The 17,009-nt window shown below is 40.2% G+C and overlaps 1 protein-coding gene across 10 annotated transcripts in view; it reads right to left on the reverse strand.

Moving 5' to 3' along the window:
* Positions 1 to 200: 200 nt before the first annotated feature.
* The window catches only part of LOC110981120 (kinesin-like protein KIF21A), a 47,168-nt gene continuing 30,359 nt past the window's right edge, over positions 201 to 17,009 (reverse strand). For 5 of the 10 annotated variants that reach the window (XM_087130950.1, XM_087130946.1, XM_087130947.1 and 2 more), the window contains 12 exons: positions 14,398 to 14,518; positions 13,147 to 13,352; positions 12,184 to 12,282; positions 10,933 to 11,049; positions 10,659 to 10,682; positions 9,240 to 9,373; positions 8,156 to 8,336; positions 7,339 to 7,500; positions 7,004 to 7,121; positions 5,952 to 6,122; positions 5,005 to 5,204; positions 201 to 3,923 (listed from right to left, as the gene is read on the reverse strand). In XM_087130950.1, the coding sequence (XP_086987076.1) occupies positions 3,803 to 3,923; positions 5,005 to 5,204; positions 5,952 to 6,122; positions 7,004 to 7,121; positions 7,339 to 7,500; positions 8,156 to 8,336; positions 9,240 to 9,373; positions 10,659 to 10,682; positions 10,933 to 11,049; positions 12,184 to 12,282; positions 13,147 to 13,352; positions 14,398 to 14,518 (1,654 nt within the window). In that variant the 3' untranslated portion in view covers positions 201 to 3,802. The remainder of the gene's footprint in view (positions 3,924 to 5,004; positions 5,205 to 5,951; positions 6,123 to 7,003; positions 7,122 to 7,338; positions 7,501 to 8,155; positions 8,337 to 9,239; positions 9,374 to 10,658; positions 10,683 to 10,932; positions 11,050 to 12,183; positions 12,283 to 13,146; positions 13,353 to 14,397; positions 14,519 to 17,009) is intronic. The other 5 variants (XM_087130954.1, XM_087130953.1, XM_087130952.1 and 2 more) reach the window with 3 other exon arrangements.

Raw genomic sequence — 17,009 nt, forward strand, 5'->3', positions numbered from 1 at the left:
CATAGTCAAAATCACAGGTCAGTAACTTTGAAAGCAGCATTTGCAAGGGGTATGAATGCCACACGATTTTTTCGTAGTTGAAGTTCGGAGCACAAAAGTACCACTAGCCAAACAAAACAAAATCTGCGACGATGCGTTTACCAGAAACAACTGCACTCAGTACTGAACACCAAAAGAAACCTTGCACAATCTAAAAACCATAACTGGAATCCAGGTACATTTATTATACATGTACACACATCCTAATCCCTCCCTAACATTCCTGAATCCTCCAATTTTAATACGATTTTGCACACACCCTAGGGAGATAGGGTTAAAACCCCATTCACAATCCATGATTGTGTATTCTGAACAAATTTTTTATTAGGAATATGTAAACAAGTCTGAATTGCACGTGAAGATCCTCACCTTGAAGTGATTGTCCAATTAAAAAAAAAACGATATTATACACACCTGAAGTCTTTTCTTAACCTTATTATGAACTCTCTTAATCCTCAAAAAGGTGAATATACGTTAGATAGACCCTTTCTCAACAAGCAATGATTATGCACTGGAAAGCAACACATTAGTATACAAGCCTCGTGACCATAGCATGGTGGAATAAAAACAGCCAATGAAAGTTGCACCCACAATACTTCTGTAATAAAATATCAATCAATATCTAAACCCTTTCAGCAAAATAAATAAGTCTATTGCGCTACTTTTACCTAATACATTTCTTTGTACACTGCTGCTCCGTTACCAGCTTCACAAAATGCGATATATAAACTCTCTGACAATCGCTGAAATCCTGATTTTCCAGACTACGATTTTTTTGTTTCACGGATAAAACATTACACCATCTTCACAGTAGTCACACACTGATTCGTCACCTCAGAACTCTGACCTTTGGTTTTGATCTTTGACTTAACTACCGGTTTTTATAATGCACTGCGCATGTACTTTAAGATTCTTCGATTTAAATCAATTTGGCTTATTCAATAGTCCACTTGGCGAATGAAAAAGTCGAATTCATAATCAGGGAGATTTTTTAAGAATCTCTCTGAAAGTCGAACGTGCTGTGTCAGTATTGTAAACTATGTTGGAATCCACTGAGATAAATAACTGACCACAATAAATCATGAATGACTGAAGTCAGTCTGTTCCTACGTCTTTGTGTAATCATGTACATTGGCCGTTTTCCAATACCCAACTTCGTCTCCGTCTCAGGCTTCGTGTAGGAAACAATCCTCGATTGTGGCCTGAAGCGTTTAACTTAAATTGAAATACTGTAATGTTTGGCTCTTTTGCATCTTACTTGATGTTTTAGGGTACTGTCAGACTTACTATTGCCCTTATAACTTCAAAGTCAGGAAGGAAATAAAACAGTTGAAGCCTGAGACGGAGCCCAAGTGACGTGACGGAGAACGAATGGACAGGGTGCCAGTTTACAGTTATCAGGTAAGCTGCCACCAACGTCGAAACCCAGTTCCGAATACGTTCAATACCGGAACTTCGTCAAGAACCCACGCTTATCTGGTAGAACGAAAGAGTTTCATAACAGGTGTTTTCAACGCAGCATTTCTATTGAAATTTATTGAAATGACGCTTTTAAATCACGGGTTTTGTTCACCAAAAACCACAACATTCATCGAAAATGAAGTTTGAAATTTGACTTGACAAACTGTGCAACGTACAACATATGTTCTAGTGTTTAGAGCCGTAAACAGGCCGATTAAAAGTCCGCCGAATTTACGGTTTTATATATTGAGTGTGGATGTGCAAGCGTAAAAATGCTGCGTCTAACCTCGGAAGTCATTATTACCTATTTTTGCTCTCTTTTTGGTAGGTATTTGTTTGTAAAAATCTAGCTCATCGATGTGGGATGTATTGTTTGAAGATGCAAAGCCAATGCATGGGCATAAGCGCTTTACGCTCGGCATTTTGGGTTGCTGCTTCTGCAGGAATGCGCTTTACTTTCTCTCAGAAAAGATGGTTCTAGAACGATAATGTTTCTCATTATTTCAATACCTATGAAAAATCCAAGTTATTTTTAATATTTTACCGTCAATTTATGGGCTGGAACAAACGATTCCTTATAAACCATTATAATATCCACTATGTTTCTGTTGAATTCCAAATATTTAAATATCATTTTCTTTTGAATTTCAATTTATACATGCAAGAGCTTCCAACTTAAAACCATTTTATAATACACATTTGCAACTTACAATTGTCCAATTTTTACGCATCACCTTACCTTTATACAGACAATTCTGCCACGTTATTTCAAGACCTTTGTGCGGCAAAAATTATAATATTCCTGAAATATTTACACTCCCCCCCCCAAAAAAAAACAACCAAAGCAATAATCCTGCTCAAAAACCTTTTTGTTAGATACTACTGACCCAAAATGCGAAAAACAAAACCAAAACATATTTTACCACAAACACCATGACTCAATTAATAAGCGTACACAAACAAACAATTCCAATTATTCCATGTGAAGGTACATAAACATGTAACTTAAGAAAAATCAAAAACAAAGATTCACAAGTCCAATCGGGATATATATCAAAACTACATGTAAATATGGATTCAGATATCTATGACAAAATAATAAATCAGGTAAGACCCTGGCTTGTAACTTGGCTTGCCAACTTCACCGTATTTTCCATCTGTATGCATGTATGTATAATTCATCGATTTCTCCTCATCATGTGTAATTAAATTTTTCATTGCATTTGATTTGTTTTACTAGGCCTTCCATAAGCTAATCCATAATTTAAGCAAAATTGAAAAAATATTACATATTTCAACAATAGGAATGATTGAAGCTGGCTCCCAAGTGTCTCTAATAGAATATAATAGCACATGGGGACCAGTGAAATCAAGCTTCTATCTTTTGCCTTCCTGGTGAGCAAAAATGACTTCGCTTTGCATGGAAAGCACTGTATGTCAGTTTGTTTCACACGCGAATGGATCTCAATCAGTGATCCCAACGCTGGTTTGCTCTTTCCACAGGGTGGGTTCTGGTGTCAGTGAACCAACGTTGGATCACTGATTGCGACTCCAAGCTGCACGAAACAAACACACCCTACATAAGCTGGTTTTACTCAGGACTCGTGGCTCCAAGGCAACAAGGGACATCTGAAGACACTTAAGGTTAGACAGTGTTTTCTGCAAGAGTTGGTCCTGACAGGAGCTCGCGCCAAGGGCAACTTTACTATACCTACATGTAGGTGTTTATGCTTGTTCTCATCTAGCTGTTATGTCCATTCTCCTTGACAGCAATTTCCAGAGCACCTTGAGGCTTCCATACGCTGATAGTGCGATCGCTGTGTGGATATTAGGAGGGGGTGGAGTTGGAGAAAAAGGGGAGGAAGGAAGTAGCAAAATAATATGCAGTGTAGTTAAATGTTAGTTATGTATTAAGGCAAGAGGATGTCAAACCAAAGACAATTCTATCTATGGCTAGCTATTATTAGATTTTTTTATTCTTCAATCTTATTTTGAGTCTGTAATTGATCTTTTTGGGTCAAATCAACTTCAGAATCCATTCTAAAAGGGTATCATGAGACAAAATATGAATTTCATTTGACAGAACAAAGAGTTCATACAACAGTAAATGCTAAAACCATTGTGAGTATTTACTTGTGATGCAGTGTAAAATTTGCATAGTTATAAAAAAAAGAACCATACACATGCTAACAAGTACCATGCACAGGTAAAAGGAGACTTTAACTTCTAGACTGACATGAAGTCGAGTTATTCACGCAAGTATCTGAGCTGTTTTAAGCACATTTACAGCTAAAAAATAATTTCATATTTCACTCAGGCTGGATAGACTATGCCATTTTACATGCAAACGAGACTTGTCCGTTATAGTGTAGGATCTGCGATTCACATGTTTGGGACTGTATTTCCAAATTTGAATGACATTGCTACGGTTGAATTCACAACCAGGACAGGCAAAGTAACAGGTGCAAGAAAATTATACAACAGATGTAACAAAATAATCATGCAATGAGAAAATGAAAATTATCCATGCAATAAAGAAACATGGCACGGATTTACGTGCCATAAAATAATGGATTTTTAATTTGGATTACAATTGGAGTGAAATCAACAAAAGAAGTTTCAATATTAAACAAAAAAATGACACGTTTTTGCAACGAGTTTGTTAAATTGTTTTATAGAAGATTCGAGAAAAAGAGGGAAGGAAAGACACGAATACAGTCAGATTTTAGAACAGCCATGACAGATACAAACACAAGCATAACATTCTGTGTCACCAACTCAAATAGAATGGCACTAGAATTGGTTCTATACACAGGAATGCACTCATTCTGCTTGGAATAAAACTTACAGTTTGTGTATCAGGAATGAAATCAGCTAACAACAGTGTGAACATTGATCAAGTTTCCACTTCCACTATTTTTCCTATTCTGAAAGAATTCTGGTTGTTTGCGTCAAGTTATTTCCACAAGTTCTAAGCAGAATTGTTGAACACTTTTATAAACTCACGTATAGAAAAATATCATTACAATGCTTCGCTTAATGTGATTACAAACAAAATTCAAACTTGGCAATATCATTTTCGGAACAGTTATCCATGAATATCACGACTTCATAATTATGTGATGACCATGTCTTTACATACGCATTTAGCGTCTTTATTTATTTATATCTGACCATCTAACAGCACATTTAGTGCCAATTACTGGAGGGATAATGAGTGAAGAAAGTTATGGAGAAATGTTCAGTCTTAGAGGTGGGAGGAAAACCCCAGATAAATGTTTCGGAGACAACCCACGGACTCAGGTAGGGACCGAAAACCCAATCCACATGTGAACTGATCCGGATTGGAACCTGGGCCACCACAGATGGAGGGTGAAGAGAGAAAATACCATGCCAACCTGACTCCCCTTGAAACATGTACATCTATTTTGTACTTACATGTACATTTATCAGCACATATGTAAAACATGGACCACATCAACTACAGAACCAAATCAAACTTACCTGGAAGCGGTGAAAATGTGCGTTGTATTGGTAGCTATGGAATTGATGGGACTTGTGTGTGCTTTCATGTCTCCAATAAGTGAACAGTCCCATATGTGCCATAGTTTGAGGTAGCCTCCACGGCAGCCGCTAAGCAGACAATCACGGCCTGGCAAGAAGTCTAGCGAACAGATCCAATCCTTGTGGGCACTGTTGATGGTCTGGAGGAATAATGTGCAAGCTGGTCTTAGACAAAACAACGGATCTAACAAATACCCCACACCTACGGACAAGTTTTTTTCTTGGTACAGAGAAACGGAACTTATTGTGCTAATCTATTTTGTCTCCTCCACACATAGTAAAAATAACAAATATCTCAGAAATCACAAAATTAAGCTTTACACTTCAGACAGTACAGATTACATGAAAGATATTCTCAAATTTCAACCCTGCTCTGATAAATTTTACCCCCCCCCATAAAAGAGTGATCCTACTCTAAATCTTATCAAATCATGTAACCTAACTATGCGTACATGTACACGTAGGATGGTTCGTCAACAACAGAATCGATCAGCACAATCTTTTTATTAAATTTTTTAATCAAAGAAATATCTGAAAACAATCAAGGCACATAGTTCGGTTTTCCTGTTTAACCGCAGCATGGTGCCAACAGATTTCTGATCAGGGCCCAAGTTCACGGCTCCATGTATTTCATGGAGACCTAAAGCACAGCCAAAGGCACGCTAACCTCAGGGGAAAGATTTGGTTCAACTTAGTGACGAAGAATTCTCTATGCGCACGCCACTATTAGCACAATGACTGCTATGAAATAATGCTGTATAAAGAAAGCAAATATTTTTGCTAAAGTTAGCATAACATTTCTGCTAACTGTTAAGCAGCTCCGTGAAGTTGAACCCAGGACAATCAGGAAAGAAACTCCTCAGGAAAATGAAACGTTCCAATTTTACCTTGACTTGCTGTTTTTTCTCCAAATCCCACTTCTTAATGCAGGCATCTCTTGAGCCGCTGAATAGAAGTTGTTTATTGATGGCAATAGATTGAACTCCATCATAGTGAGGTGGATCTAAGTTGTGTTTGGCTGTTAAACAACCTGTCGCGGCACTTGGTACCTCAAACACCTGTATCAATATCAGAGAGAATACTATTAGCATGTACGTGTCTTAACAAACAGGCGTACACAATTAAGGAAAACCCTACCTCCAGTAAGAAAGGATCAATGGAACAGACTGTTTGCACCTGCTAAGTCACGTAACCTACAGTGGGTATAAATACATTATCAACAAACATGGCGTCCTCTGATAGCAATTTGTGTTTCAAGAGTTGCTTACCAAATATAAAGCCGATTTTCAGTACAGCACTCAGCACATCAGTAGTCCGAGTACTGCAGTACCCGTCAACTTTATTTTTGGTAAATGACACTTATGACACACTTTTTCTGGGGGGCACCCACGTTTACTGATAATTGATACCAACTCTAGGTCATGTGACTTACTGGATGCAATCAGTTTATTACAAATTATGCAACATGCACGATGTTACTCCAGATAACACCATCATAATTTTGTTCACACTTCAAAGTGTGGTTGCCTCATACAATGTTTTTTAAGAGAGATCCCAGTCCAGCTTCTCTCCTGGGAATGGCCAAAGCATCCTCACAGTACACTCACCAGGTCTTCTAAGAACCACCAATCTTATAGACGAGTTTGATTTCACCTGGTGTACCAGTAAACCTTTTCTCTTTGTCTTTTTTACAATTTTCTTGGTGAAGCTTTTGTATAAACTATAAAAAGACTAGTTTGTATAACAGCAAAAGGGAAGCTAGGATGTGAATGATTGTCTACCGGCCACTTGACTAGAGAAGAAAGAATAAAATGACTCCAACTTCTGACGAGGTCTTCAAGTATATATTCTTGCCAGGAAACACGAAGTCTGGGACTTAACTCCTCAATATTTGTTCCTCATACTTTCGTCAGTCCAGGATCAAAGCTGAACAGCATACCTTGATGTAGTGGTCCTTTGATCCTGCATACACATAATCACAGTCATCTTGGGTATCCACGGCAACGCACATGATGGCCGCCGAAGGACCACCAAAGAGCTTACAGATGGACTGGAAACTACGGAGGTAAAAAATAATCCATTCATCTACTGCTTCTGTTTAGATCACAAGCAGCAACGCTTCAAGAACAATCTAATAAAATGAAAAATGGGGTATATATGCATAGGTTGGGGGTGGCTGGTCGATCTGTGTGGTCGCTTGTTATTTGTGGCATAGTGTAATAGACACCTCTACTCCATATTCTTAAACACACATTAATATGGTATGGAACGTACTTGGTCAGGGACCAGACTCTGATGATATTCCCAGCCGCTGCGTATAGTCTGGTTCCGGTTTTATTCACAGCTATATCATTGACCTGTGTCTCACCCGCTGGCATGGCAACCGTCCGTGATGAGCTGCTAGCAGCGCTGCCATCTAAGACGTGACCCGACGAACTATATCCACAGAAATACATGTAAGGTCAGATGGGATTTCTTCAAAATCCCCTGAAAAATTGTGTTATATCTGATATCCATGATGAGCTTTTTATCCATGTATCTTCACAAAGAAAGGGACAATAATGTAATGTAACCAAGGTCAAGCCTTTTAGAATCTTTGCAACATTTCTCTTCAAGTGCACTGGCATCTTCCGATCCTTGCAAGAGGTGTATTTATTGGCCTCACAAACAGGTCATATTCCTGGTGCTGATGGTTTGTCCCTCCACGGTCCCTTTGGATTCTGGTCGAATTTCTTAAAAAAGGGAAGGGCAAAAAAAACAAGAAGACGACACTTCCATAATCTCAAACTTCTATTTGGCATTCACCAAATCCACATGGCCTGAAGACTATCAACATCTCTTGAGCTGTGTCATGCTGCATGACACATGCACTGCAGAGGATCTTGCAGAGGCCAAGCTGTGGCACTCAAATAGGCTCCCTACTGGCAAAATTCACGAGAAATACATTAAACTTAATTTGCTACATGTACCCACAAATGTCCAACAGATTCTCCTCAACAAGCCTCTACACTGTGAAGATCAGCTTGAAGTCTCTTTTTCCCTGCACGGGAATAACATTAACCTTTTGTGCTCATCATGACAAAAAGCTCACCTTAACGTTTTAATGCATTTGCCCGGTTCCCTGACATCCCAAACTCGTATGTATGCTGTGGAGACACTGAACACCAATCCTCTCTCCTCACTGTACCGGACGGTTCCTACATTGTTTGGATGACCAGATAGAGTGGACAATTCTTGACCAGTCTCGAGCTTCCAAATCTTGACCGTTCGATCTGTGAATAAACAACAAATGAATAGATTTGTAGTTCACATTTACAACTGGTTGGTAGTGGTGATGAGCCATGGAGAGAGACTGAAGATGGTCTCTTCTAGACACAGAAAACATCACTCGAGGCATTCTTGAATGGGAACAGTCAGTCTTAAGTTGGTTCATAATGAAACAGGTGCGATTCCTTCTTATCTGCATGGTACAAAAAACAGAGCTTTATTTTTCACAGACATGGAGGGGGTTTACAGAGTTTTACGGAGCTAGGGGGGGTGTCAGATCTCTCAGCCCCTTAATCAATCCTCCAGAGATTAATTAAATGTTACATTGGGTTAAATTTCTTTAAATATGCAATAAAATAACTCCAATTTACAAGTAAAAGTCTGATAACCATGCCAACTATTGGAATGGAAAAGTTGTACAAAGACAAGGGCTTTAATAGCTTAAGACTCAGATGGAATTTCAGGCTATTCATGGTGAAAGACAGCAACAGGAGGAAAAGGTTTGCGGTAGAACCACACATACTCATAAGAGATATATTCCTTCGCATGGTGCCCCCACAAGCCTTTCCACCTATAGCCTAACTCCCCTCAGTCCTACAAATTTAATCACTTTTTGTCACACATACTTGGGGTTAGGGTCAAAGTTTGGAAGCCAATGCCTATCTGCCCTGAGTTGAAATGCACCCTCATTGACAAAGATGGGACAGGTTGGTGGGAAGTGTTTCAATGTGCCTGGCACATATGCAAAGACTAATTATTCTAAAATGGTAGCACAAACTCACTACGTCCCGGATCCAACGCGCATAAACTTGCCTAAGTTTTGAGTTCCCACCGTAGGACCACCATTTCCACATAAAACATGCCCTCTCTAGTTCCCGCTCAGAGCGGATAATTTATGAAGATCACACCTTTTGATCCACTGAATAAGAGATCATTTGTAGCTTGCACAGACAGCACAGCCTTGGTATGTCCCTCAGCGGTGTAACAACAGACTAAAGGAGCTTTGCCTTGTGGTTTGACTGGGACGGGATTTATGATTCCTCTGGGAAAAAAAAGACGAGAAGTGTCAATCCCATCACTGGGTGAGATCTGAAGAGGTTGGACTAAACCATCTTCTTCATGCATCATGCAAGAACTGAAACACAGAACCAAGCAAAATAATAGAACAGTCTTCAACAGAACATGAAATTCTTTAGCAGCTAAGAAAGAATATAAACAACACCTCTGCCGTTCAAGATTGACTGAATTAAGGAACAACTTCTCAACAAACATGACAGCATTTGAGACCTATCAAGCCGGACTGGGAGGGGGACGGAATCCACCCCCCCTCCTTTCCTTCCATAGCCTATTCCTTGGGGAGATGCCTTTTTTCTGTATCAATTAGCTCTTTTGAGTTCTACTCAATAAATGAGAAAACAGGCTTTGAAAAAATGTGAGTATTACAAACTTAGGCTTGAACGAATCACCTTAACCACTTGCTGCCGGTGAGCCCGGTTTCGGGTACATGTATGTTTTCTTTATACACAAAGCCGGGCCCGAAATCAGACAAAAGAGCTGGGCCTTGTAACACAAGACCGTAATCACAACAAAAGGCCGGACTGCTGGGAATTGCCAACATTTTTTCAGTTGACAATAGCGGAGGAAATCCGTCATTGTTTTGAAAGATTATACCAATTATTTGTGGCATTCAGCAAGAGCAGATTACCACCGGAGACAAAAGCATTCCAGCACTCCACTGATGAGCGATACAATACCGCTGCACGCTCATCTGGCCCGTATTGAAAAGCCGCCAGCAGTGCACTGTGGCAGTTTTGGGAGCAAAAGAAAATTACACAACATCGCACAATCTGGGCTCTTTTTACAAGGCGGCATGCCTGGCTGAAATACTAGGGTGTCAATAGATGTTGTCTGTCAGATTAGAGTAGCCACCAGACAGTCACTTGATGGGGTTTAGGCGTTCAGGAAAAAGATGTAAATTTTTGAAAACCGAAGACATTGAAAAATCGCCCAGCATTAGACAACGCATTTCCAAAGGCACCCAGCAGGAAGTGGTTAAATCTTACCAGCAACCAACATGTTCCCTTTGAAACATTTTGGTATATAAAACCTGAAACTTTGTAGTAACGACAGATTGATTTCTCAAAAGAAATGAAACTTGAAACACCCAGAAAAATTCCCCTCTCAACGTTGAGCGGGTTATTGCACAGAAAGGCACAGCAGGACTTATCACCTTTCCCGGAGTTGGCCTTATTCGCTAAGCGGAAATTCCAAACACAGATTTTAACTCCACAAATACAAATGATTGACAATTATTTCTCATCACATACCCATCATCCTCAGCAGTTGGCTTGCTGTGAGGCATTGCAGGAAAGAAATTAATCGTGAGTTTTGTAAATACAAAATTTAATACATCTAAGTTGCAAAACAATTCCTTTAACCCTAACACTCTTCAATCCTCCAACAGGTGAAGGATTGAGGAGGGTTAGGGTTAAAAGTTAAAGTGCATTACTATTTTCTGATACAGAAGCTAACGGTCCTCTATACCAAATGTAAATTCACTGTTGCTAAATTCCTTGTACATAACCAATTAAGAACACCCACCTGCCATTGCGAGGTGCGGCTGGGGAGTTGCTCTGGGTGAGTCTGGAGAAGACATTTTCACTTCGGCCTTTGGTGGGTGGTGGAGAGCTGGGAGGGGAAGGATCTGGAGTGTGCTCGCTGCAGACAGGATGAGAATGGAAACAGGATGACAGGAAATGTAAGATTACGTCGATGGAGGATCTAAGATTACTGCTGCACTCATTTCTGATTCAAAATGGGTTGGAATCAAACATCTGCAGAAGTAAGGATGCTTGATGTACGCATATTTCTAGAAAACTTTGTAGCAGTGTTGCATTTGAGTCCATCACAAGTCCTTCCACAAGTCCCTACACAACTCCAGTCACTAGTCCCTTCACAAGGCCAGTCACAAGTTCCTTCACAAGGCCAGTCACAAGTTCCTTCACAAGGCCAGTCACAAGTTCCTTCACAAGCCAGTCACAAGTTCCTTCACAATGCCAGTCACAAGTTCCTTCACAAGGCCAGTCACAAGTTCCTTTACAAGGCCAGTCACAAGTTCCTTTACAAGGCCAGTCACAAGTTCCTTCACAAGGCCAGTCACAAGTTCCTTCACCAGGCCAGTCACAAGTTCCTTCACAAGGCCAGCCAAAAGTTCCTTCACAAGGCCAGTCACAAGTTCCTTCACAAGGCCAGTCACAAGTTCCTTTACAAGGCCAGTCACAAGTTCCTTTACAAGGCCAGTCACAAGTTCCTTCACAAGGCCAGTCAAAAGTTCCTTCACCAGGCCAGTCACAAGTTCCTTCACAAGGCCAGCCAAAAGTTCCTTCACAAGGCCAGTCACAAGTTCCTTCACAAGGCCAGTCACAAGTTCCTTCACAAGGCCAGCCACAAGTTCCTTCACAAGACCAGTCACAAGTTCCTTCACAAGGCCAGTCACAAGTTCTTTCACTGGGCCAGTCACAAGTTCCTTCACAAAGCCAGTCATAGGTAACAGGGTGAACAATGACAAAAGAATGCCTTTGTCACAGCTCATTTGAACAGCTTGTGAATTGGCTGAAGACTGAATGACTTGTGGCAGACTTAAAGGGTCTTGCAGGGACCTATTGGTATGATGGACTCGAATACAACACTGCTTTGTAGACAAAAATCGCGTTGTCCCCAAAATGTCTTGCCAAAACAGATTTTCTAACACCCTCTAAATAGTCAGTGCCGACTTGGGATCCAAAACGTTTCTTGTGAAAAGCATACTGCTGTATTACAAATCTGTCACTGTAATATTGTAACTTTACTTACACTGATGAGCAAATAGGAGTGGACGTGACTGGTTGAGGTTGATGAAGGATGCTGTGTAGCTTCCTTCTTAGGGAAGGTGAATCATTACGTTGACCAGGCCTGTGGTCAGAACAGCATAGAAGTACACTGACCAATACGGGCAGTTCACAATACAGTGCGCCACCAAGAGGTTATCACTAGCTGTGCTGTGAGCGGAAAACTTGAATTTTTTCCAAATTTTTGTTTATCTTGGCTGAAAATCGAATTGCTTATTGCAAATGGGTGACACCGGAAAGTGGTCAAAATAATGATTTTGTGTGGTGTACGGAACACCTCAATCAAAGACAGTATCCCTAAGTTACGTACCAAGTGCACTTAATCGCAGCAGTATGCCAAATGTAAACTTGAAAAGTGGCCTATCTGTGACAACATTTGGTGGTGCACTGTATTGTAAATCGCCCGTATTCAACCATTCAACCTTGTTGGGTCTAAAGCATAGGTGGCAGAGCCAGAGGGTAGCGAGGCTAGTCCCTCCCCCCTTTCCCATTTCAACTGAGCGGTTAATGCCCCATTACTCTTAGCAAGTCTTATGACTTCTTTTCAACAAGGGTCTTTATGGATCTGTCTGGTAATGGCTGATGCCTGATGGTCTCATAAAAGTCCCAGACTGTGAAAAGTGTTCTGCTGCCCTTGGTAAGAATAGAGCACTGGTAGAAGTACGAACGAATGTACAAATATGCATGTACAACGCAAGTAAAACGTATGTGCAATGTATGTGCAACACATGTACAACACATGAGCAACACATGTACAACGCATGTGCAACACATGTACAACGCATGTGCAATGTATGTTCACATGTATAATTCAAGCCCTTCTGATATTGTTTGTTGCTTCATTTTTCTCTACTCCAGCCAGCGCCAAACACCTGACCAATGCTTGATATAAAAAACGAAGTCAATACGAATCCAGTAATGGTCTCACCTAGACAGATTATCCCTATCTCGTCTTGCTGCCGTCAATCGAGGTGGAGGAATAATGATGGTACCAGTGTCCGAGGACAGACTTGACTCATCCCCTGAGGGTTCGTTGGATTCCATCAGGGGTAAGAGGGGGGTTGCATCATTGAGTAGAAGATCCTTGGGCCCAGCATAGAGGAGCTCCTCCGGGGTAGCTGTGCGACGTCTTGCCTGAGGTAAGTAAGGCCATCAGGATCCTTAACCCTAACCGCCAAGCATATTGTTTGGCTTACAGTACTCAGTACTACAAAAGACTAACTAATAGCCTGAGCCTGAAGGACCTAGCGCTACAAATTACTACTTCTGGCTAGGTTACTTCCATCGTTACTCGTACAGAGAACAATAAATCCATGCATTCATGGTGCCACAGCACTGTATGGTACATTGTCTTTTCAATTGTATTTTATGGCTTCAGAGAACAATAAGGCCATGTCCTCTTACAAGCGGCAGCACTGATTACTGCATAGTATTATGTAGGGTTAGGGTTAAACGTCAGCATACTCGTACAGTACATGCCGAGGCCGTATTTCCTTTGCAACCAACATTTTGGAAGGAAATATGAAGACTCGTTTACCAGAGTGTAAGAGTTACATGAATACATGGAGACTTGTGAATTTTATAGCGCAAGCAAGAATTGCCCATGCAAATTTGTTTTTTGCTGCTCTTAGGACAGGTGGCTAGATGAGATATTGAATACCACTAATCAATGATTACACATTAATTGTTGGTTGGCATATGCCATTCCTTGTTCCTGTATACATGTATATCAAGGAGGCAGGTAGACTGTGTCTGGTGACTTCATAACGTTGTCTTTCTTACTACGAATAGCTATGGAGTACCAGATGGTCAGCCACACCCTTGTGCACAGTACCCAAATCTGGTAACTGTGGTAACACCATCACTGCTCATTTGCAGCGGCTCTTGCCAATGGTGGTATAAGCATTGTGATAACCTTTGTCAGGAACAACTGTTCTGTGATACATGCTTTGTGCAACCCCAGCGCTCTGCTTTCCACCACAGAATACTGAAACATGACGTCATGTGAACCAGGAAGTGTAATGCAAACGAATAGTTCTCGTGCTAATGTCTTCTACACGGATAATTGTGTGCATGACTTAGTTACTTCGGTACTCTATAAAGAAGGCAATTAGGAATGCCCTGTGAAATATCACTGGCTTCTTCTTTGATTAAAGAATCAAAGTTAAAAACTACGTACCTTTTCCCTTGTCGTCCGAACCGGGATTTGTGAAGGCGGCATTGGGGGAAGTTGGTGGTATTCAAAAGTAGGTAACGAACCAGGGTTAGCATGATTCTGCATTGCATTCTGGGTACTAGCACTGTAGCCAATCACATACCAGCATACACCAAAGACATGCAGGCAATTCCACCAATCACAAGGGAAGGGGTTCAGACCAGGGGAGAAAAGAAAACACAACAAACACACTGGTTATTACAAGACTAAACATGCATTCAAATTAAAAGAGAAATTTTTCTGGTAATGTACATGTACACTGTACATACATCAACATGAAATGGGCTAGATTCATGTTTACCGGGTAGCAATAACAGTCAGTTTTCAGAGGACATAGGAGGGATGGAATCACAAGCGAACTACAAATGGGGAAGGAACTTTACCAAATTGTTACTGGAAGTTACTTATTTATTCAATATTTCTCTGATCTCCAAGACAGTGCACGGTGCATAATCATTGAGAAGATTATTTCATTTTACTCCGATGGCATCTAAAAAAAAAGAACTAAATCAGGAACAGCTGTGTTCAAGGCTTGCTTTATGGTTTTCAAGTGGTACTTCAGTGACAGACGCACTCTTAATTTTTGTTATATTTGAGAATTGCACATATCAGGGGACAGAATCTTTCAGAAAATGAGATTTTGGATTCACATACATATACATTAGACCTAACAGTTCTTCTTGTTTCTTGTTGGAAGAATTTAAGATGCTGAAAGCAAGTTCCGTATTGTCAGCCTGTTTTCTGATGTTTATGGATAAACTAGCTCTGTGTAGTCAATTTTATCATGTAGCATTTCATACATAGATATTCACTCTTGATTATGATGAGAGGTCACAATCAGTTACAATTTTCTCTGGTCACTCCATGCCACAAAGCAATGAACATCTGAATCATGAAGAATCCAGATCCATCCCTATGGGTCAAATGTAGGTTACACTTGGACAAAACGCAGAACAGTTATATATCACACTGTTTGCTGCCGTGGATCGACCAATTAGAATTGAGGATTCAAGTTTGATGGACAAAGTTTGTCAGTACATTTAATTGTGCAATTACCCATTTCCTCTATCTTTACACTTTTACATTGCTTCTGGTAAACATGCAAAGGTTCCTACTAACACATCTAATGTTACTTTTGTTTATTGCCCCAAAATGTATGAATTGATAAATATTTATATAGAAACAACTTCCAATGTACAGTCCCTGAGCTACTGATAATTACTTTCACATGCAAACTTAACACTGCACTACAAGCTTATCACTTCATTCATACAGAATTGAATTTCATGTTTTTGGATATCAAAACTTCCTTTCAAGTAGAAATGAAAATGGATGAAACCAGCTCCATGAGTAAGGACAACTGTGGTCATTAACCCTAACTGCCCAAAACCTGCCATACTCCAACCGCAGGTTTTGTGAGGTTTTGGCAGGTTTGGTACCGTACCTGAGGAACTTGTTGTTGAATTTTGTGAGACTTGGGATGAAAGGCCCAGGGAGATGGTGTTGGATTCTGTGTGAGTTGGGACACACAGGGTTCATTGTGTGCAGTGTCTGGCTTGCTGTACCAATTGTTGGACTATGCTTGATTTTGTCAGGTTTGGTACTGTTCAGTGCAAGTAGACCCATCCATACCATATCACTCAAACTCCAACAGGCTCATTCTGTTGGAGTTTATCAGGTTTGGTACACTAACCTGCATTTACAAGTACATAGACAAGTACATGAACCTGTTGGATTTTGTGAGGTTCAGTATGCTTTCTAGTGCAGGAGCCTAGGGGGTTAGGGTTAAATAAATGAACATGTACCATACAAAACAACCAACAAACTGAAGTGTTTAAGCTCCACCTAAATCTTTAAAATCTGCAAAACGAATCATTTTAACTTCATGCTTAGCCTAATTCTCCAGTTTTCACAGTTATAGTGTACATAATTTTGGTCCTGCACCATAAAAAAGTGAGAAGTTTTACTCTTATTCTCACAAGTTAAATTACACTGGGTGAACCCTAAACCTAGCTTGGATTCCCGAAGAAATCTGACTTTTCCAGAACTTTCCAGAACTAAAATGTGACAATTTGCATGGCTTTCAACATCATTTTGCAGAGAAAATTTGTTAGGTATAATGTACATGTACAATTTTATGAATCAGAAGATTACCATAGGCACTACTATAAACCGAGAGAGAGAGGGATAGCCGGTAAAGTCATCATTATTTCGTTATCACATCAAAGCAGCCCATTAAAACTAACACTTCCATGTTCCTGATTTCCATCACCTTTTTCCCTGATGGCAGAATTCTAAGACACCCTATTTTCCCAAACTTTCCATGACTTTTCCTTGACTTTCAAGGAAAACTTTTTTCCCCAGCATTTTTCAAGAGATTCCATGATTCCATTTCATTCTCAGAATGACACAATTTACATTCAGCATGTTCAGAATTCGCATCTTGGCATGAACAGAAAAAATCCCTTTTTAGCTTGTTATAGTTGAGCTGTGAAGACATATGACACTACGTTCGATTTAGATGCTTCCATGTTTATTTGAAGAGGTAAAATCAGAGAAGACATGTTTTCCTTAGA

The sequence above is a fragment of the Acanthaster planci genome, linkage group LG21 (assembly GCF_054643075.1).
Source record: "Acanthaster planci isolate LZ-2023a linkage group LG21, COTS_SCS, whole genome shotgun sequence".
NCBI classification, from domain to species: Eukaryota; Metazoa; Echinodermata; class Asteroidea; order Valvatida; family Acanthasteridae; genus Acanthaster; species Acanthaster planci.